The following is a 23648-nucleotide window of genomic DNA, read 5'->3' on the forward strand; positions in this document are numbered from 1 at the left end:
TAGATGGACCCTCGTCCACTGTTCACACAGCACTGGAGTGCACTGCCTATTTTGCTTGGCTGAAGGTTCAGCTAAAATAAAGTTAGTGTTTGCTCTGTTTTGTCATATTGAAATATTCATGTCGCTTTGGCTATTTGGTTTTGGAGTGGCAGCATCTCCTTTCCTTGCAACAAGGCTGTTTTACATTTTGAGTACCTGGCTTCTGGGGCCAGATCCATTTCTCCCAATTAGAGGGAAAGCAAATTGCACACTAAAAGCTGTAACCCAGCCCAATTTGCATCTCATTACCCATAATACTGTCCATTATGAATTCACATTTAATTTTAGTACTCTTTTTTTTGGAGGCGACTCACAACCTAATTAAATCTTTCTTTTACTCCAGGAATATGTTGTTGTTGTTGCTGCTGCTGCTCTTTTCCTCATCCCAAATGTTCCCCCTCTCTCTTTCCCTTTCTCTGCCAACAACAACAGCTAAGACATGGCTGGAGAGAAAACACAACAATTGTGGGAACGATGGCTTTGGCTGATGTGTTCCGACACCATTTCATCATGCCTTTAAACAACATTCCTGCAATGTTCTGGTTTCCCAACCAAATCCAAATCCTGCTTTGGGAACTTAAGTGGCTTTTCTCATCTTCTGCAGGGAAGAGGCCCAGGTTCCCCTCTTACTCAGTGGTAGCTCAGGAGCAGAGCCACTGCTTTCCGTGTAAAAGGTCCCATGTTCTCATCTGAGACAGGGGCGTAGCCAGGATGAAAATCAGGGGGGGCAAGGGGCGGGGAGCAAGGGGCGGGGCCAAGGGGCGGGGGCGGGGCCACATCGGAGCAGCCCGAAATCGGGCTGCTCCGACTCCCTCCTCCCCCTCCGCGATAGGAAGGGACGAGGGGGAGCCAGGATCAGCCCGAAATCGGGCTGCTCCGACTCCCTCCTCCCCCTCCGCGATCGGAAGGGACGAGGGGGAGCCAGGATCAGCCCGAAATCGGGCTGCTCCGACTCCCTCCTCCCCCTCCACGATCGGAAGGGACGAGGGGGAGCCAGGATCAGCCCGAAATCGGGCTGCTCCGACTCCCTCCTCCCCCTCCGCGACAGGAAGGGACGAGGGGGAGCCAGGATCAGCCCGAAATCGGGCTGCTCCGACTCCCTCCTCCCCCTCCACGATCGGAAGGGACGAGGGGGAGCCAGGATCAGCCCGAAATCGGGCTGCTCCGACTCCCTCCTCCCCCTCCACGATCAGAAGGGACGAGGGGGAGCCAGGATCAGCCCGAAATCGGGCTGCTCCGATCCCCTCCTCCCCCTCTGCAATCGCTGGGGCAGGTGGAGGGAAAGCCCCAGAGCCGCGCAAAGCGGTTGCCTGGCTTTCCCTCCGCCCGCCCCACAGCCAGCCGGCTAGAAGGGACGTCTCCCTTCTCCCTTGCTGGCTGTGGGGCGGAGGGAGGGAAAGCCAGCCAAACGCTTTCCCGCCGCCCGCCCCACAGCCAGCCAGGGAGAAGGGAGACGGCACCGGGCGGGCAGTGGGGCAGGCTGGCCAGTGGCCCTGCTTCTAGGGGGGGGCAATTGCCCCCTCCTGCCCCCCCGCCTACGCCCATGATCTGAGACCCTGGAGAGTCAGCGCCAGTCAGTTTGGACAATACTGAGCTAGATGGACCCCAGTGACCTAAGTCAGGAAGCAGCTATGTGCCAGGTCACACAGCCATTGTGTTCAGGTGCAGGGCAAATTGAAGAGGTTTTCCTCAGACCTTTCTTAAAATGTTCAGCTGTTGTTCTCCTTTCAGGAGACTAGGCCAGGGATGGAGAACCTGCAGCCCTACAAATGTGCTTGGACTCCAACTGCCAGCAGCCCAAACCAGCATGGCCACCCATTGGCCAGGGTCAAGGAAGTTGGAGTCAAGTCACACATGAAGGGACACAAGTTAGCCAGCTCTGGATTTGGCAAAGAGGGTGAGTATCAAGAATTTCCATTTTGATTAGTAGTCTGGTTGGGCGTAACCTTCGGACAAAACTGAACATAATTGCACCCATGACAAGAAAGGAAGCTGCTTGGCTTCAGAAACATGGAGTGTTTTCACAATCTGCTCTGTTGTATCAGAGAATATGTGGTAAGAAAATGTCATTGTTGGTGGTGCAAATTTGCAACATTCTTTCTCTGTTGCACCATTCTCAAGGTTTGATATTTTGTCTCATTTGCTTCTGCAAGCCATGGGAGAAAGCCTGTGCTTGTGTTAACCTCGTTCCCAGCCTACAGAGCAACCTTTTCAGCAACTCTTCCCCCTGTCTTGGACACACTCGTGACTCGTCCACAAGCTTTCAAGCTTAAATCTGCAATTAAGGCACTTCCTGTGCTTTGTCTGTCCTCCTCTGTGCATGTGTGGAATTGGGGCATCGGCATAACACCAGCACTAATAAGACACTCACACATGCCAGTTTAGGAAAACCATTTGGAACCAGTTGGCAATGATAAACCATTGATTAACATGTAGAATCCCCCCCCCTCAATCCGATTGCAATAAATTCTAGTTTCACACTTCCATGAAGTGTTCTCCTTGCTCCCATGATATCCATTCTCTAGGATTCATAGACACCCGGAAGACATTGGTGGGCAGTCCTACCTTGGTGTGTGAAAACAATGGCCAGAGGAGGAGGATGAAAAGGGCAGAACTGTTCCTGCCGCAGGTGTTTGAAGCCATGAACACATAACATGAGCTAGCATTTCTATTGTTTACTTGATCTATGGGGAGCAGCTGCCCCCTGCCCCCCATTGGCTACACCTATCCATCCCGTAGTTTCTTGAAAAGTAGTCCTATTTGATGCCTTTCCCCTCAAACCAGCCTCAATACAATTTGAAAACGTGAGCCACATGCACTTTGCAGTGAAGCTGAGTTGTGTACATCTCAGATGACAATTTCATGAATTGACAGAGACTGAGAAACCAAGCAGGTAATGCTCATTGGGTGAGGACAACCCCACCCCGACTTTGGCATGTACAGCAATGCTACTTGAAATGTGGGGGACGGGGACAGATGCTGCATTTTCAGTTGCTAACGTGTACATAACCTGAGTTTTCCAGAGGAAGATCCTTGCTCTGCAAAACATGTTCTGCTCCAAGGCAAAGTTCACAAACCAAAACGCCTACTTCTGGGTTTGCAGCATTCTTAATCCAAGTTGTCCATAAACTAAGGTGTCCTTAAACCAAGGTACCACTGTAATCCTAATTCTATACTACTAAACCCTCAAATTAACACCCCTCCCTCAATTCATGGTTGTGAATGGATAACTAGGACAACACCAGGTGCCTTGTAATTTTCTCCTTTTGCTGCTGCTGTTGTTGAGGATGGCTTTTTCCTTACTCTCCTGCCGTTCTTCAAAACTTGTGTGATGGGGCTGGGTGCCTAACAGGCCTCTGGTAATGAGGATAAGAATCTCAGTCAACTTCTTCTTGAACCTGGAGCTGCGGATGCCTTTGAGAGAGCCTCGTTCTCCTTCAAGAAGTTGCTTTGTTTGAAATGGCTACAGAGATCTCTAGGCTGTTGCAAACACATTAATTCTCTCCTTAAAGTGTCTGACCTTAAAGGCCATCTTGCCTCTGGCTTGCAGTGCTGTGATCTTGCCTTTCCTCTGCAGCTGGCATCAGGTACTTAGCATTTCTTTCATATTATAAAGAACACCAAAGGTCGCTTCCATTTAAGATGGGGCACTAATCATCGCAAAGCATTGGTGCCTTGCTCCAAATGCAACTGGAAAGCATTCCCCCTGCCTTCTGGATAGGCCTTTTCTGAGGACAGTTTGACTAGATTTAACATTTGCCACACACACACACACACACACACACACACACACACAGACAGGATGACACGGCACCTTTGCTGTGACATTAAGGTCACTTTTGTGTGGCCGGCTGCTGACTGTCCCTTTCTGTGAGTTTGTGGGGAACGTATTTCCATATAAATGATGACAGTTTGCACCAGGAATAAGCTGGAATTGCATATTGTTGTGATGATTTGCATATTTGGAAGAAGATCTGGAGAAACCAAGGAGCTGGTGTGCGCGCAGGTGTGTGATCCTCAAAGGAAATGGACCTGCCTGTTTCGGAAAGAAAGACAAGTCTGTGGAAGGGATTATTGATGACCATTTCCCAACAAAAGTGCGTGTTTGCGTTTTTATTGAAAGAAAACTACTTGTAAACCACAGGGGAGCTAATGAAGTTTTTCTTTTAAAGCCATGTTGCATGTTTTATGGCTGTTATAAACCATCTGATTCAATTTATAATGGTGATAATTACTCTTGAAATCAGCCATTCTGGGTAATAATTGGCACATTCAAGAGGGAGCCACCTTGAGATGTCAGCTGACAGAATCTGGAAAGGAGAAAGCAGCTGAGCTGCTTTCAACCTCCAGGGTAGGGATGTAGTAGCCATACAGGTGTTTTGGGGCTCAAACTCCTATCAGGTTTTGCATCCATCTGATTTATGGTTGCCTATATTGTTGAGCTCTAGGAGCCTAAAGAAATTGGCTCAGAGAAGTCCCAAGTGCTGAGGAGGAGCTTGGATTGGCTGACACATGGCCCTTCCCTGCTGCAGTGTGGGGTTTTAGAGTAATAGAGTTGTAGAATTGGAAGGGAAACAAAGGGTCATCTAGTCCAACCCCCTGAAAGGCAGGAATCAAAACTCAAGCATCCCTGACAGATGGCCATCCAACTTCTGCTTAGACACCACCAATGAAGGAGAGTCCATCACATTATGTGGTAGTTTACTCCACTGTTGAACAGCTCTTACCATCAGGAAGTTTTCCCTAATGTTTAGCTGGAATCTTCATTGTTGTCATTTGAACCCATTGGTTCAGACCCAGCCCTCTGGAGCACCCGAAAACAAGCCTTCTCCATCTTCCATGTGACAGACTTTCAGATATTTGAAGATGGGCCATCTTCTGGATTTATGTATAAGCTAAACAAGCTATAGCTTAGGGCCCCACTCTCTTGGGGGACCCCCCAAAATTTAAAGAAAAAAAATCTGGATATCAAAATATAAGATAAAAAACAAATAAAATAAAACCTACATACAACAACAGTGTTTTGTGTTGTGTTGGCTCCTATTTGTTATGTGCAAATGACTTTAGATACCTATTAGGTCCATAAATTACTATATAGCATATATTCAACACAACAAACACTGACAATTTGTTGCTGGCAAAGGACAGCTGGACATATAAAGGGCCCCATTACCTTCAGTAGCTTAGGGCCTCATCAAACCTAAATCCAGACCTGAAGAGGGTTATCATATCAGTAGATGTCAAGGCAATAAGTAACTATTTTACTTTTAGAAGACAACTGAAGGCGGCCCTGTTTAGGGAAGTTTTTAATGTTTAATGCTGTACTGTTTTAATATTCGGTTGGAAGCCACCCAGAGTGGCTGGGGAAACCCAGCCAGATGGGTGGGGTATAAATTATTATTATTACCTCTCAGTCTAAACATACCCAACTCCCTCAACTGGTCCTCCTCAGCCTGGGTTTTTAGACCCTTGATCATCTTGGTCACCCTCCTCTTTATATGTTCCAGTTTGTCAATGTCCTTTTATATCTGTGGTGCCCAGTACTCCAAGTGGGGTCTGACCAAGGCAGAATAGAGAGGTACTATTACTTCGTTTGATCTGGACAATACACTTCTGTTGCTGCAACCTAGAATTGCATTAGTGTTTTTTTGCTGCTGCATCACACTGCTGACTCATGTTAAGTTTGTGGCTTACTAAGACCCATAGTACTGCTGTGAAGCCAGGTGTCCCCTATCCTATATCTGTGCATTTGGTTATTTTGAATGGGACTTTACTTTTAAGATGCCTCATCTGGTCATTGGGAGAAGTGCTTTGAGTTCTGACTGTGCAATTGCTCTCCTGCTGAAAATGCTACCTGAACCCGAGGCCATAAATCTGGACTTTGCTCTTCCTCGCTACTTCTGTGCTTTTCTTCTTGTTAAGTTGCTTCAAGTACCTTTGAATGTCAGAGAATGTGGCATATAAATATTTAAACAAACTTACCATCTTAGCTTAGAGGCAATGTGGAGTAAGTATCTGTCTCTCTCTTATTTCCGTTTGAAAGTGTTTGTGTAGTAACTGCATCTTAATAAAATAGCCTTTAGATACGATTCCTGGTTTGCCTGGAGAGACAGACAAGAATTCATTCTTGTTCTCCGACATCTTCCATTTACTGCTGGTTTTCCACAGAGCCATTCTAGACTGTCAGAGTGCAATTGTAAGCATTTTTTTTTTAAAAAAGTATATATTTACAACCCACCTTTCCTCCAAGGACCTCAGGGTGGCCTACAGACTTCACCCCCATTTTATCCTCACAACCCTGTGAGATAGGTTTGGCTGAGAGGCAGTGACTAGCCCAAGGTCACCCGGTGAGATGAGTGGGGATTTGAACCCTGGTCTCCCAGGTCCTATTAGAGCACTGTAACAACTATACCACCACCACCTCTCAGATGCAAAACACTCATTGTATTCAGGGGAGCCTACTCCTGCCTGAGGGACATGGGTGGCGCTATGGGTTAAACCACAGAACCTAGGGCTTGCCGATCAGAAGGTCGGTGGTTCAAATCCCCGCAATGGGGTGAGCTCCCATTGCTCGGTCTCTGTTCCTGCCAACCTAGCAGTTCGAAAGCAGGAAGTGCAAGTAGATAAATAGGTACCGCTCTGGCGGGAAGGTAAACGGCGTTTCTGGTTCACCAGAAGCAGCTTAGTCATGCTGGCCACATGACCCAGAAGCTGTATGCCGGCTCCCTCGGCCAGTAAAGCGAGATGAGCGCAACAACTCCAGAGTCGTCCGCGACTGGACCTAACGGTCAGGGGTCCCTTTACCTTTACTCCTGCCTGAGTAACCGTGACCAGGAAGACAGCCTGAAAGGAAGTGTCAGAAGCCTGCTCTAGCCCACACAAGAAGGAGGGTGCATAAGGTCACATTGGTTTGTCTCTTGCCTGTACCACCATGTCCCCTAAAATTGGCCAGCAAACCACCTGATATGCCACATTGCCATACATGGTGGTTCTAGAGGAGCACCACAGGCCAAGGAGTGCTCAGGAAACTTTTCTGCACATGTTCTAATACTAGAACCTGGGGGTGTTCAATGAAGCTGAATGTTGGAAGATTTAGGGCAGATAAAAGAAAGCCCTTCTTCCCGCAGGTGCACAGATAAACTATGGAACTCACTGCCACAGGAGGCAGGGATGGCCACCAACTTGAATGGCTTTAAATAAGATTGGACAAATTCATGGAGTAGAACAAGGCTATCAATGACTACTAGCCATTATGGCTATGATCTTCCACAGCTGGAGGCAGCAATGCTTCTGAATACCAGTTGCTGGAAACCACAGGAGGGGAGGCGGCTCTTGTGCTTGTGTCTTGCTTGCAAGCTTCGCACAGGCATCTAGTTGACCACTGTGAGAAGAGGATGCCGGACTAGATGGGCCACTGGCCTGATCCAGAAGGCTCTTCTTATGTTCTTATGTTTTGCCTCTTTCCATTTTTATTTTTTGCTTTGATTGGCAAGTGAGAGAACCGGAGGACAGCACCCCGGACCCCGCTGCATGTCACATTTCCCTCTTCTGCAAACTGAATTTTCTGTCAAATTGTTTGTTAGCATTACACTTCTGCAGCTGTTTCCCAGACACACCTGTGCATGTCACAAGCATACACATAGTGATAATAGAATGCCCTTTAAAAACTACCTGTAGAGGGAAAAGAGGGGGGGGAGAGCCTGTAAATTATGGGTAGAATCATTTGAGAAGGTGCTGCTGAGAGGTGAGCACTCAGATTTGAGAAGCTTTTAGTCTCCTGTCTGACCAATTTGCAGACTGTTTTGCATTTTTCTTCAATTACTTCAATTTATCAGAGTGGGCTCCGTGTTGCAGCATTTAACAGCCCATTGCTGGTGTCTGTTCGGCTTCTGGTGACAATGACTTTTGCAGGCATCTTTAAAACACACACACACACACCCGGTGTCATTGTGTGTGTCTGTGGTGGGGGACAGTTTTGAGACTTTGAGGGATCAGGATATGGGATCATGGGCGTAGCCAGGATTTAGGTTGCCGGGGGGGGGGGGGGAGAACCTCAGTTAGTGAAGTATTTTTATTGATTTGCAGTCATACCTCAGGATATGTCTGCTTCATGTTGGGTCTTTTCAGGTTATGGATGCGCTGAACCCGGAAGTCCCAGAACAGGTTACTTCCGGGTTTGGTCATCCATGACCTGCACGCATGCTCAAAAATGCTAAATTGCGCTTTGCGCAGAAGCGCACACGTGCGCAGATGCGGCACTTCATGTTGCAGCCCTTTCATGTTGCGAATGGGCCGCCGGAACGGATCCCGTTCGCAATATGAGGTACCAGTGTACTTGATTTGAGAGGGGGCAGCTGCCCCCCATGCCCCCCTGGCTATGCCCATGTGTGGGATGCCCTTTGCTTATGTTTAACCCTATTCTTGGGTGATGCTTAAGACTGAATTTGCACCTGCAGCCAGTGGTGGAGCTTCATGCTCCGGCACCGGGGTGTGTGTGGAGAGCAGGCGGGGGGGGGGCAACCGTGACGGCACCCCACTGGGAACACGCTGCCGGGGGCTGTGCGCTCCCCCCCACTCCTCTTCCTCCTCCAGTGCTTGCAGCTTCAGCTCTGGGATCTTTTCCTGTTTCAGTCACTGCACAAGTTAAATGCTTTTCCTTGTATAAATGTCAGCACACACCTTCAGTTAGTGTGGCAGAAGATTAGTCCCCACTTGCCTCTCTGGGTTTCTGGCCCAGTTTAAACAGGCTTTGGGCTGATTAACATCCTGTATCCTTTTAAATTTGTTTGTTGGGGGGGGGCTGTGAGGGGGGGAAAAGAGGGAGTATTGTTTTTGTTTTTATTTTGTGTTTTTTTTCTTGTATTTTTATGCTGTGAACTGCCCTGAAGATCTACAGATGAAGGGCAGCATAATAATTTAATCATCATCAACAACAATGACAACAGATCAAACCCTAGGTATGGTTTCAAGGTGCTAGTCCCTGCTGCTGAAATCACAGGCAGGCTGCTCTTCCCCCAGCCCTGCTGCTGCTTTGTTGTCAGCATGGTCTGCCTTAGCATCACACCTGAACCTAGGCCAGTGGTTTGTTTTTCTCCAAAGACAAGGATTCAAATCCCAACTGAGTCATGAAACTTTGTGTGTGATCTCTCAGCTTAACTTACCTCACAGGCAGTGGTGGAGCTTCATGCTCTGCCACTGGGGGCTGGGGTGGAGAGCTGGCAGGGGCGTGGCTGGCATGCATCCCAAGGGTTTGCCGCATGTCCCGGGGGCGTTGTGCGCCTCCTGCAGGGGTGTGGCGCCCAGCGCGGAGGGTGGCAGCAGCTGTGATGGCACCCCACTGGGATTGCGCTGCTGGGGGCGGGGCACTCCCCCCGCACCCCTCTTCCTCCGCCAGTGCCCACAGGGTTGTCATTGAGGATAGAAATGGGAAGGAGGGGGAAACCGAATATCCCACCTTGGATGAAAGGTGGGTTATGAAGGTGAGATCCAGTGTGGTGTGGCAGTTAGCATGTCGTACCAAGACCTGGGAGACCAGGGTTCAAATCCCTACTCAGCCATGAAGCTTACTAGGTGACCTTGGGCCAGTCATGGCCTCTTGGCCTAACCTACCTCACAGGGTTGTTGTGGGGATTAAATGAGGAGGCGGAGAATCATGTAAGCCACCTTGAGCTCCTTGGAGAAAAAGGTGGGATACAACTACAAAACATAAATAAAAAATAATTAAAAATGTAGTAATAAGTAATATAAAAGCAGCCTTGGATCTGAATCTCTGCTCATGGTTTGTTTCTCTTCAAGCAAACCATGGTTTATCTGGAGAGGAACAAAGCATGGGCTGTGGTTCTAAGCCAGAACATGGCTTAGCTATTGGGGAAAGAGCACAGGATCTACTATTTCAGCAACACACAGAAGCACCCTGCATGTTTGCCTTTAAACTGTGATTTCGTTTATCTATGATTTAAAGCGAGGTGTGAACCAGACCAGTATCACTAGGCACTACCATTCATCACCCAGTATCACCTTCCAAAAACATGCAGGAGCTGATTAAACAGGCAGGCAAATGAGGTGTTTGCAGTGAGTGTTAATTTCTGTGTGAGAAAGCGTGGATCCTGGAGACTAGAAAGGCAAAGTGTTTTGGTACTTGCTATAGTCCCTTTCTTAATTAAATGACTCAAATAAGAACTTAATTAGAATGTAATAGATTGTTATTGCACATTTAAAAAGCAGGGGATTATTAAGCACATATTTAAAATAAACCTTTTAGCGGCGTGCCTAGTATACAGAGCAATCACACAATCTTAATGAATATGGGTGCTAGCAGATGAGGGCTCAATATTGTTCAGATACTGCAAACAGGTGGTTGGCAACAGATTTTACAACAATGCAAAAACATAAATAAAAATAAAACTTTGTGGTACAATCAGATTGCAACCACACAAAACAAACTGAGTGAAAACAGTACAGTAGATACAAGCCCCAGCTGCAGTGCTAAGGCATCAGGGATCCAGAACATGGTCCCTTGGGCGCCCCAATAAAAGTGGGGGGACGGGTCCCCCAATATTTTCTGCCAGTCTCTACCTCCGTCTTTCCCTCCCTTGGGCAGCCACCTCCCACCCAAGCTGGGTGCAGCTCTCTTTTCACCGGCTTTTAGTACCATTTCTGTGTTTGAGCCAGGGCAGCTGGGGAGAGGCAGGTGGGCAGGCTGACCAATAGGAGAGGTGGGGCTGGGGGCTGGAGGCGGGTGGCAGGCAAGCAGGCAAATAGGCAGAAAGTTCTTGCATGTTGGTGGGGTGCGAGAGGTGAGTGAGCGGGGAGACCGGGGATTTCTGTGGCCAGTTACGCACGGCCAAGGAACATATGTTCCACAGAAGGTAGGGAGGGTGGAGAAGTATGTGCGGGGGGGGGCAGCCCTCCAATATTTTGTTCAAGTTGGTGCCTATGGTCCCACCCTAGGTAGGCCCAGTGATGGGAGTGGGGTGGGGGATCAGGGTGTCTGGTACTGTTACAGCTTCTATTTACAGGTAGGTAGCCGTGTTGGTCTGACATAGTCAAAACAAAATTTAAAAAAATCATTCCAGTAGCACCTTAGAGACCAACTAAGCTTGTCATTGGTATGAGCTTTCGTGTGAAGAAGTGTGCATGCACATGAAAGCTCATACCAATGACAAACTTAGTTGGTCTCTAAGGTGCTACTGGAAGGAATTTTTAAATTTTGTTTCAGCTTCTATTTACATAGTTAATAACAGGAAACCAAACCTTATTAAAATGGTTGTTGTTAGTCTGGCCTCTTACTGCTCTTTGGTGTTGTGTCAAATGTTCCCAATATAGAGCTTCACTCCCACCTTGATCCTGATGTAGATCCTTATTCGCCCCTTGTAACAGATGTTACATCCCTTATTCCTGGGCTAGGGGACACACCATTTTGTGGTTCTTCTCAGGCAGGGACAAAACTAGGCTTTATTTCACCTGGGTTAAAGACCCAGTTTGGCACCCCCCCACGCGCATTTGCATGCACAAACACACACACACACACACACACACACAGGCTGGGAGCCTCAATGGCACCCCTCTGGAGGCTTCACCCAGGGCAAAATACCTTGCTAGCCTCCCCACCCCCATAGCTATGGCTCTGGGCCATAGCTGCCAAATTTTCCCTTTTCTCGCGAGGAAGCCTATTCAGCATAAGGGAAAATCCCTTAAAATAAGGGATAACTTGGCAGCTATGCTCTGGGCCCAGGTGCCCAAATGTCTTAGGTCAGCCCTTTCCAAACTCACTTGGCTCTGTCTCTGTGGCTCATCAGCCACTACTAAAAAAAGGTAGCCAGGCCTGTAGTTCATAGGATCATGGAATCATAGAACTGTAGAGTTGGAAGGGACCCCAAGGGTCATCTGGTCCTGCAATGCAGGAATCACAGCTAAAGAATCCCTGACAGATGGCCATCCAACCTCTGTCGAAAAACCTCCAATGAAAGTGAATCCACCACATTCTGAGGGAGTCCATTCCACTGTCAAACAGCTCTCACTGTCATAATTCAGCTGCTGCATAATTATTCAAAACAGTAAATTTCAACATCTGAGCTTCACAGAGAACATGATTATGTATTCTGTGGCCCAGTTTGCTTTACTGCATCTCATTACTTGTTCAGAGTGAGACAAACCCCCCAGCTCAGGCTCAGATGTAACAGTAAGCCAAACCATGGTATAGGTCTGGGTAGTGTAGCCACAGGCAGAGGCAGAGCAAGCCAATCGGGTGCCTGGGGCGGCGCACGTGCCCTGTGCCTTGGGGGCGGGGCCAGCCACCTGGGCAGGGCAAGCCGGGGCAGGATGCTCCGTGGGGGCTCCAAGGAGTCCTGCTTCCTACCATTCAGCTGCCCTACAGCTGAGGGGGAGGCAGCGGGCAGACTGTTTGGGGAGAGACGTGTGGCTTGGGTGTGCTGCAGGCCCTGCGAGGAGTGCCGCCTGGCATTTTGTCGCCCCCCCCCCTCAGTGGTGACACCTGGGGCGGCCCGCCCCCACCGCCCCCTTCCTCCGCTCCTGGACACAGGACTAGGGAAGGAGCAAAACAACTATACCCACATGCTTGCTAGTTCATGCTAAGCCACAGTTTGGCCTAGCATTACATACAAACCAGACCTACACCTGAAATAATACATTTTAGAAAATATTGTTTTCATTTATTCCTTTATGGATTTCTATCTCACCTTTTTCTTCAAGGGACTAAAGGTGGTGTACACTGTTATTACCCTCCTTCACAACAACCCAGTGGGGTAGGTAAGGCTCAGAAGCAGTGACTCGCCCAAGGTTACCCAGTGAGCTTCATTTATGGCAGAGCAGGGATTTGAACCCTGGCCTCAGTCCCAGTCCAACACCAGTCTTAACTCCTGTGTCCTTGAACAAAATGAGACTCCTTAAAATAAATAGGTTGGAGGACTTTCACAATCCTGTTGGTCTTAGGCTATGAAGAAAACCAAGAGAATATTGGTCTGTGATAGGAGCAGCCCCCAATGGACTCTGCTTTAGCAGCTGCCTGCCAGGAAGAGTTCCGCATTAACCCTCTTGTAAGGAACTTCAGTTTCCCTTTCAAGAATGCAGATCTTTGGAGGATGCAAAAGGTGCAGATGTTTCCGACTAACTGTCAGCGAGAACAGGAGCAATTGCTAGATTGTTGTAGCTGCTCAGTATTCTATTAACATTGCCACGGGGCTGAATTTATTTTTGGTTTTGCCTTGGAAGCCAAGCGCGCGTCCTTCTGTCCAAGTTTCAGAAAGTGTCACAAGAAGTTGTGTCCCTCCCCACCTCGCTTTACATTTCAAATGCTTTATTGTCCAATGGGTGAAAATCATTTCTTCTCCAAATGTATGTACTCCTCTCCCCCTGTCTCTGCCCAAACCAAAGGAGGCGTTGGAATAAACTGCAGCTGTGTCAGGAGTAATTACAACCATGGAGCCTTGTCAAGGGCTCTCTTGTCTGGCTCCGCTGCCATCTGCGGCACGCTGAATGCAGAGATCGTCGGAGTCTCGGCTGCTCAATGCAGAGAATAATCCGGGAGCCTCAGATATTTATGGTAAATTATTTAACTTTATAGTTGAGTTTTATGGCTTCATCACTCCACATGTGGCAGCAGATCGTGTGTGCTAGCACTTTGGAGTTTCACTTTTCTAGCTGCAGCAGAAGTACCGTACATCACAGTGAAAAGAAACCCTTCAAAAGCCCTTGGGAGATCGATCAGCCCTGCCCTCTGCATCATCACCCAACTCCTTTCTCTGTCTGACTTTGCTCCCCTCCTCCCTCCCTTGAGACCCATTGAATGGCTTTATTGGTCTGTTTTGGGGAAAGGTTTCTTAATTGATTAAGGCTGGGTAGATTCTTGAGAGGCTGCTGTGCCCAAGAGGCAGGGACCACCCAGCATTGCGCCACAGAGATCTCCTCCTCCCTGTCGCTTCTCTGGAATGAGATGACTGTGGCTCTTCTGACATGCACAAGGCACCCATTGTTTCTTGGCAGCTTTGTGTAGCCGTTTGCAGAAGAGCTTGATAGATGACCTGCCTTGACTTGGTGCCTCACAAAGCCATTGAGAGTTGGGTCCCACCCTGCTTGGCTCGGTGAGCGCTGAAAGGAATGGTTTGAGATTATGGTAAATTAATGAATGTGTTCAAAAGTCATATGTTCCACTTCATTAGTTTGTCATTTTATTTGTATGCCGCTTTTACACACACACACACACACACACACACACACACACACACACACACTGCTCAAAGCGACTCATAACAAAGGAGACAGGAAGGCACTTCAAAATCAAACACTGCAAAACAGTTTGATAACACAGACGTCTCCCTACTTAGGCATGCTCAACTCATGTGCAACTGCGCATACACACGGCGCCAGGAAATAAATAAATTGATTTAAACTGCATAGAAGCACAAGAAGGGCAAAAATGGGAAACCTGCAAAAATGGTGCAAAAGAGTGGGGAAATGGCTAGCAATCCCAGGAGCCTTTGCACCAACCTCTGAGCCCTGTGGAGAGTTGGAGGTTGAGAAAGGAGGTTCGGAGGGCGCGATTGTGGTGGAGTTTGGTGGATTTTGGGAAGAGTTTGGCTTTTGAGATGGTGTTCCATACTATAATAAGATTTCACGTACTGTGTACAAGATGCCTGGAACATAATCAAACAACAGTACAATAGCAACTATAACAACATAGAAAACAAAATTTCAGTACTATAAATATAACGAGATTACAACACCCCAAAACAAAAATAAGATAGAAGCTTGACAGTTTCACCTTGGTCCTAGAAACACCTCTCGTGAGATGTTGCTCACAGTCCCTCTCCTGTAGCAGGTTCTTATAAGGCTTCCAAGGGCAGGGAGGGTGGTGGATCTTATGTCATCATGCAGAGCTCAAAGTACTTTCCCTGAAAGTATAACTTCAGTCTTCCTGATGTCTCCAGATGTGATGCTGTGCCTAGCATGAGGCTCATGCCGGGGACGTTCTTGCCATCAACATGCTCTTTAGCGTGTGCAGGTGTGGAATCCCAACCTTGGTCAGGGCTGTTGCCCTTAATTCCTCATCTAGCAAAATAGCTGGCATATTCCTTGACGGATAGCTGAAGGAACCCAAAGTCAACGCGTGTGCCTCTTGAACTCAAAACTGTCATTTCTGCCGCCTCATAAATTATAGGAATTAGTTGTAAAAAATGTTATGAAGTGTCTGGGTTTGACCCTGCGCAGGCAGGTGCTGGGTGCCTCCGAAGGATGATTAATGGAACAGTTAGAGTGCGGAACGATGTATTAAGGGAAGCCTCCCCCAGACTTTCTTCCCAGGGATAATGCTGATAACATGAATGTTCTCTTGACGCTGTCATGGAATTGTGTTTTATAGAGATCTGTTTACAACTGTTATCGGGGGCCTGTGAATGTTTGACACTTGCGTACATTAAATACCTTTTTATAAAGGCCTGTCTTGTTGGGGGCGGAGAGGAGAAATCCTTCTTTGTAGACAGACTACAATCAACTCTTTCATAGGGCTGTGTGGAAGGAATCATGCTCCATATTTATCCCCTCCTGGCAGCACTTATTATTCACAAACTGCATTTTTAACTGGAAGAGGGTTTTGCAGTCTCGATTGTCTTGACCTCAGGGATGGCCCAACCACTAGGCAGAGGGGGGCAGATGCCTCAGCTGGCAGATGCCGTCCTGGTAGTGATGGCAGGAGTTAATCTGCTGCCTCCAGATCTGGTAGAGGATGCTACCTCACTGCAGTGGGATTTCTAAGTGGACTGGGAGGGTGCCATCTTGTTTTCTGCCTCAGGCAACAAAATGTCTTGGGCCAGCACTTGTTGACCCCATGTAACTGTTGTGCATTTGTTTTATTTATTTAGAAAACTTGTACATTGCTCTTCCAGTGCATTTGCAGCACTCATGATGACTTGCTAGATAAAAGGAAACCAATCCTACAAAAGAAATAAATAGAAGCATAATAATGAAAACAGCCACAATCCTCAGCTGATAAAAACACTGTATAATTTGATTTTGTATTTGTAATCCACTTATCCAACAACAACGTTAGGCTCAAAGCAGCTCATAGTAATAATTGTACCATTCAAAATTAACAAACATTCCAATAACAGTCATATCAAAAGCGCAATGGTGAATAAATAAGACAAAACTGAGACAACTTCATCGCACAATAAATGCAATTCCATACAAATTGAATGGTCTCCACCAAGGAATTCAGAGCAGAAGTTCAACCTCTCCTCACCAGCTTTTGAGTCAAAATAACAACTGCAAAAATGATCCATTGCTACCATTTGTTGTACCCCCCCAAGTAGTGATATTTTCTTTTATCTAACAATTTTTATAATGGTTGAAATGGTTTATATTTATTGCTTATATTTTAGATTGTATTTTGGATTGTTTTATGTATATATGTGTATGCTGGTCAAGAACCGTAACAATAAACTAAACTAAAACTGTAATTCCATACAAATTGAATGGTCTCTACCAAGGAATTCAGAGCAGAAGTTCGACCTCTCCTCACCAGCTTTTGAGTCAAAATAACAACTGCAATGCAAGACAGACAGCTTGTTTCCAAAATGATAAAAGCAAAGCAAATGTCAGCAACGCTCTGTAAAGGAAACACCGGGGTGTGGAGCATGGGGAGAGGAGGGGAGCTGGAGTTTGCTCATTGACAGCTCCAGTTTGCAATCTTGGGCTAGAATCTCACCTAACCCTCTCCAATCACAGGGCTATGGGGCAGTGGAGGTGGGGGTGTCAAAGTTATAAACCATTCTCCAAGGATCTTCCCTGTCCTCACTCTTTGGCTAGTTCTCTAGTGGGGTGTGGTGTGATTCAGAGCAGTGCCCCCTCCCCGTGACAACTGTTGGGTAAAAGTAGATTTGTTCCCCCTGCCCTTGTTCTTGATGTCGGTCTTTATTCCCGGCGTAGATCTTCAGTCCCTGCTTGATCCCAGTGTAAGTCTTTATTCCTGTCTTGTTCCTGATGTAGATCTTCACTTACCCCTTCTTCCCTGGTGGAGAGGGGCACTATGATGATGGTGGTGGTGGTGGTGGTGGTGGTGGTGATGATGATGTATATAAAACCCTTCAACCAAGATCTCAGGGTGGTTCACAAGATTTTGTGGCTTGCCTCAGAATGTCATGGGCCAGCCCTGAGCAACATGAAACACTGAATTAGAAGCAGTGTGTGCTTGGGACTGGGGGAGGCCCTAGTATTTTTCCCTCCCAAAGTCTTTGCATCCCCACATGCTGAGATGAAAGGAGCAATGTGTCATAACTGTAAGGCTGGGAGGCTCATGCTGCAGTCAAGAGGCTGCTTCCCCTTCCCTGTGTCTGCCTATCTGGAAATGGGTGTGGAGTTGGAGGGCTGGGTGGGTGTTGTGCGTCGTTGGGTTCCAGTTTCTCTGGGCTATAAATAAAAGGGTGTTCTTATGTGTTTATGTTTTCTGCAGCCCTTTGGAACATACCTCTAAGCCTCAACCGTGGCCAGGATTAATCACGAGCTATAATTAGCGTTATTAAATGAAGTCATTATAACATTAGAAGTCTAATAAGTGAGTTCACGGACATTAACCTCAAAGCAATAGTAGTAAAAAATGGAATCCAAAAGAGACGCCTCTGGCACTTGTGTTCTTCTGGGGAAGAATTGAAAATAAAGTGTGTGTGTTTGTGTCTCTGTGTGTGTGTGTGCGTGTGTGCGTGTGAAATTATGCAAGGGAGCAGGAGCAAAGTGTATAGAAGGAAAAAATGTTGGACTTCAACACTGGCACTAGGACAGTGTCCTCCACCTGAGGGAAGCATGGAAGCTGAGGGGATGCAGAGCAGACCACATGGCACCCCAATACTTTGCCACCAGTCATCAACAGTGCCTGTGACTTGGGCAGGCTGCCAGTCTACTGGATTGGTCAGTCTAGGGCAGTGATGGCCAAACTTGGCCCTCCAGCTATTTTTGGACTACAACTCCCACCACCCCTAGCTAACAGGACCAGTGGTTAGGGATGATGGGAATTGTAGTCCCCAAACAGCTGGAGGACCAAATTTGGTGGATGATACCCAGCTCCAGAATGCGGCAGCTAGACTGGTGACTGGGAGCGGCTGCCGAGACCACATAACAACGGTCTTGAAAGATCTACATTGGCTCCCAGTACGTTTCTGAGCACAATTCAAAGTGTTGGTGCTGACCTTTAAAGCCCTAAATGGCCTCGATCCAGTATACCTGAAGGAGCGTCTCCACCTCCATCATTCTGCCCGGACACTGAGGTCCAGCACCGAGGGCCTTCTGGCGGTTCCCTCGTTGCGAGAAGCCAAATTGCAGGGAACTAGGCAGAGGGCCTTCGCCTACCCTGTGGAACGCCCTCCCAACAGATGTCAAAAAGGAAAACAACTACCAGACTTTTAGAAGACATCTGAAGGCAGCCCTGTTCAGGGAGGCTTTTAATGTTTAATAGATTATTGTGTTTTATTCTTCTATTGGAAGCCGCCCAGAGTGGCTGGGGAGACCTGGCCAGATGGGCGGGGTATAAATAATAAATTATTATTATTATTATTGGCCATCACTGGTCTAGGGCCTTTCCAAAGTCTATGATGCCTTGGGGGATTAAGTGCCAGCTTCCCCCACCCCAGCTCCCGAAGGAAGTGGAAGACGTGTTTCAGTTGCTGCAGCACCTGAGCAGCTGGCTTGCTCTTGACTTCCAAGTGAAAGAGGAAAGGTTGGTCAACTCCTCTCACATCCTGTTTGTCTACTACTACATACGGACATGTTTTGACCTATAAAGTCTTCAATGGCTCAGGACTCACCTCAAGGACCGCTTCTCTCCATGTGAACCTGCCCAGACCCTGCGATCATTAGGTGAGGACCTTCTTCATGTGCCTGACCCAGCAGTGGAAGTGCAGCCTGCTGGAACTGGGTCAGTGCCAAGGAAGTGGTATCTGCAGCTCCCTTGCATGCCAGAGGCCAGCAGAGGAGGAGAGGTGAGGTGTGGCACTACCACCGCCACTTCTCCTTTCTGCCACTTCCACCCCCTGGTCAGGCCTGACCTAGGAGTGGAGCTGCAGCCCGGAGGTGCTGGGCTGGCACTAAGGTAGGGCTGGATTTAGATGAAGAGAGCCCTAGGCTACTCCACTTGTGAGGCCCCTACCCATCCCCCCCTCACAACTAGAAGGAAATGGAAGAGTGTTATAGACCAAATTGAGTGAAGCCAAGGATGATGACGGGTATTTAAAATTCTGCAATCGAGAATTTCTCCTCTAAAGGACATAAGATATTATTGTTAAATACCACGGTGATCTTAAAAAATGCATAAGATTAACACTGAAAAACTTTTGCAATAACTGAACTTTGTAAACCTTTTGTGGCCTGGGCAGGCCTGGAACTAGTTCCCATGTCTTGTTCCTCTCTAAGGAATCAAGTTCAGCCTTCATGGCATTTAACCATGGCTCAGCATCCTCTGAGGTTAAACTTGCACCTCTTGGAAGCTTGAAGGTTCTCAATCCTTCTCTGAGTTACTAGCAACAGCTGTATCTGCTTTGTCTGTTTTAGCAAACTCTTCGGCATAACTTTTGGGTGGTTTACCCTTTGTGGCTCTTTCAGATCTGCGTACTATATGCAAGTCTTCCATGCTAGGCTTCTCCTCTTTAGGAGAATGGTGGGCAGGCTGCAGGCCACGTCTTCCTGTTATATACCTGCTGGGATTGAAAAGGCATCTGACCCTCACCTGAATCTCATAGCTCTCCTGACGTATGCTTTGGTTTGCCCACCAGATGCCAGGCAATCTACTATTCAAATTAGGCCACAGTGTTTTTGTTACAATCCCCTTCTCAATTAAGTAATCAATTTTAATCTATAATTTAAATTCTCAAAACTTTCTTATTTGTTAATTCGAGCAAGTAAACTACTGCTCTTACTTCATTACAAACAGTATTTCTACCTGCAGTACACTTGAGCAAACCTGCTCCTCTTCCTTTCACAGATATTTTGTTGCCATTTGCAACTGTAGCTGCCTCTGATTAGTTATCATTTAACCCTTGGGGAAAATAATTAGCATCACATGTCATGTGCATAAAAGTTGCCGAACCAATTAACCAACTAGAAGGATTACTGTTAATAGCACCAGTTTTCCTATAACTTGATATTGCTGGATAGTTTTGATGAACTGCAAAAGCATTTTTAGTTTGCTTTTTGTTGCCACCCTGGAACTTTTTTTTTAATTAGTGCCACTTTGTTTTGTACGATTCCTTGCAAATGAAGGAAAACAACTTTTCTGCTTGTATATGTTATAGGTGTCCTGACTGTGACAAAGGTGACCTGTGTGTTTGTTTGTTTGCTTGCTTGATTAACAGCTGTTGGGAACTTCAGGGTCCCTGCTCTCCCTTCTTATGATCTTTGTACTGGACCTGGAGACTCCAATAGAGAGCATTCCATGTCAAGAAGGAGGGCAAGTGGGCACCCTATCAAATGACAGGGCAGGAGCTACACAGAGCAGGGCCTTTTCACTGGTGGTGCCCATTGTATGCCTCACTCTTCCCAGACCTGCTCTCTTTTGGCCTGTATTTTGGAGCTTTATAATTTAGGAAGACTAACTGGTTGACAAGTCTTATCAGTTGCTGACATATTAGCGGATTTTATTTGCTGCTATTCTGGGCTTCTGGTGCAACAGGGTTTACACCAGCATAATAGAGTTGGCCAGGATGCCAGAAGGGGTACAATTTACGAGATTTCTCCATTATCTGCGCAGCAGGGGGTGTTCAGTCAACAGTGCAAAGGCTGAGCTGAAGCATTCCCTGCTGGTTACCTGCTTTCAGCAATAGGGGTTGCTGTTTGGTAGTACCCAATTGGTTAGCTGTCAGATTCTAGAGCTCCCTATTAGTGGTTCTTAGGTAATTCACATCATTACCAGTCAAGGTCAATTTAGAGAATGGCAAAAAAATAATCTCCATGTTTATATGGCAGAGGAAGAAGCCTAGAATAAAATTTAAGCTCCTGATGGATAAAAAGAAAAGGGGAGGCTTCTCATTGCTGGATCTTAAATTTTACTATGAAGCAGCATGTATAACATGGCTGAAAGAATGGTTCAAACTGGAAAATACAGATATATTAGATCTGGAGGGGTTCAGAAATAGATATGGGTGGCATGCATACCTTTGGTATGACAAGGTCAGAGTACATCGAGACTTTTTGAACCATACTATAAAGAGATCACTGTATGAAGTATGAACTAGATATAAAGATTGGTTTGAAAGGAAAACTCCATGGTGGCTGTCACCCCAGGAAGCCCACTCTGTGAAAAAAGTAAATATGAAGGGACAATGGTTAATGTATATAGATACATGCTGCGGGAAGAAGATAATAAAATTAAGATTAGAGACCGTATGAAGAATTAAAGGATAAACTATTGGGGTGGATGGAATGAACAATATTTTTTAAAAGATAAAAAAATAGGGGGATTCGAACATAAAACATCAATACTAGAAACTGCAGTAATACAGTGTGACACCAAAATATTGTCAAAATTTTACGATTTCTTGCTTGAATGGCATACAAAAGAGGCCCCCTAGATTTAGAGGCCGTAGGGTTCAGCCTACTTGGCCTATACATAAATCTGGCACTGCACTGAGGAAGCGGCCTCCACAGTTCCCTGGTGTTTCAGAGACCAGTGGAAGAACAGTGTGGTGCTGCCGCTGCTCCTTCCTGATGCTTCCGCCCCCGACATGATGTCCTGGATCCAGAGGTAAGAATTGGGAGGATATGACATTTAGTCAGAATCTCCTTTCTTGCGATTTGAATCCATTGGTCCGGGTCTTCCTCTCTGGAGCAGCATAAAAAAGCTTGCTTTGTCTTCCACTTGACAACCCTTCAGATATTTGAAGGTGGCTGTTATATCACCTCTCGGTCTTCTCTTCTCCAGGGTAAGCATCCCCAACTCCTTCAACCATTCATTGACAGGGGGAGAACCATGCATGCCACTTTAAGCTCCTTGGGAGGAAGAGTGGGATGTAAATGCAATATATAAATAGTGATAAATGGTGTCCTCCATTTAGCTGGGAGATCCCAAATGCTAATTTTTCAACAAATATGAAAAAATATTGAAGTAGATCCACACTTTTGTGCGTTCCATTTTTTGTGCCAAAATGTTCATGTTCAATGAAGAAGGACCTTTGTTGCAGCATGAAGTAAATTGTACAAGAATCGAGACTCTTTCTTTGCATTTTGTTTTTCCAAGTCTTGGACTCTCATCCCAGAGTAGGCAAAGCTATGGAAAAGCACACACACCACCCAGCTGGCCTTTAAGACCCCAGGAACTGTGTGCTCCCCATGGCAGCTCTACACACCTCAAGTCTGTTCTTGAGCTTTGGTTGTAAAAAGAAGCTGTCCAAGCTCAGCCACCTGATTTAAAGCTTCTGGAGAGGTCTTTCCCATATCCTCTAAGAATTCAGCTCAGCTGGGGATCATCCTCTATAAACCGAGGGATTCTTTGCTCCTTTGCTTCTGGGCTATGCTATGGGGGCTTCCCTGCGCTCTCCCTTCTGGGTGGCTTGGGGAGGCGGGCTTTGGCAACTAGTCTTGTGGGCTTCAGCAAGCTTCTATCACCAAGGACTTGGAAGAAAAAAACCCCCAGAGAATCCATCATCATAGGGTGGGGGAATCGAGTCATTTTCTAAAGTAACTAAAGCAAAACGAAACTAAGCAGATGGTTTCGGCTCGGGTCTGGAATTCATTTCTTTCTGTATAATTTTGCTTCTTCTTTTTCTTCTTCACCACATTAAATTGTAGTGCTAATAAGGAGGGGGGGGGGAGAGAATATACATTGTTCCGTTTCTGCAGCTGAAACTCCAGTTGCAAATATTGTTGTGTTGTTTATTGATAGGGCTATAATATGGGTGAGGTATTGCCAGACGGCGGCATTTCGTGGCGTTTAGAGAGAATCGGCAGTAACGTATTGTAAAGCATTAGCATAATAATTGGTAAGCATTCACAGATGAATAGTTTACTGACTGATAGATTTTGTACAGAAACTGTGAAGGTTACATGGAGGGTGAAAACATTTCGCTGTGTCAATGAACATACTTAATTTTTCTGGAAGTGCTATTTAAATTGTACGGCACTGTGGCATTTGCATAACAAAGACATAATGCTTTTGGTGGTGTGCTATAATAGGGAACACTGCCCCACAGTTGCTTAATCAGGTGACCCAGAAAGGATGATGGCCTCGGCGGTTGAAATATTGGGATATTAATCTCCAGCTGGCGTTCACCGGGAGCCGGCGGTCTCTCCTTGGCACCAAGTTCTCCAGAATTTAGGTTTTCTGTCTTGCCCGCAGTTGCCTATAGAGCTTATGTGGCCTTCTGCTTCAGAGAGAATAACTCTGGGCATAATTCTGCCATGTGCATCTGGTGGTGGGACAAGTTCTGTGCAATATGCAGCCCTAAAATGTCATTATTTTATTCTGGATACAGAGCAGTGGAAGGTACAGGATGCAATACTTGGCTACTATGAACTGATGGTTGGGGGGAGTGTTATGTATGGTACAGTCACATCTTACATGGGGATTTGGTTCCAAGACGTCCGTGTACAGTGGTGTAGCTAGGGTTGCCAGTGCC

At 46.7% G+C, this 23648-nt stretch overlaps 1 protein-coding gene across 1 annotated transcript in view; it reads left to right on the plus strand.

The window, feature by feature from the left end:
* The first annotated feature begins 1785 nt into the window (after positions 1 to 1785).
* The window catches only part of GRIK3 (glutamate ionotropic receptor kainate type subunit 3), a 181760-nt gene continuing 159897 nt past the window's right edge, over positions 1786 to 23648 (plus strand). The window contains exon 1 of the mRNA XM_088671315.1: positions 1786 to 1936. Within this exon, the coding sequence (XP_088527441.1) occupies positions 1786 to 1936 (151 nt within the window). The remainder of the gene's footprint in view (positions 1937 to 23648) is intronic.

Source organism: Zootoca vivipara, chromosome 6 (assembly GCF_965207765.1).
Source record: "Zootoca vivipara chromosome 6, rZooViv2.hap1.1, whole genome shotgun sequence".
Lineage (NCBI taxonomy): Eukaryota > Metazoa > Chordata > Lepidosauria > Squamata > Lacertidae > Zootoca > Zootoca vivipara.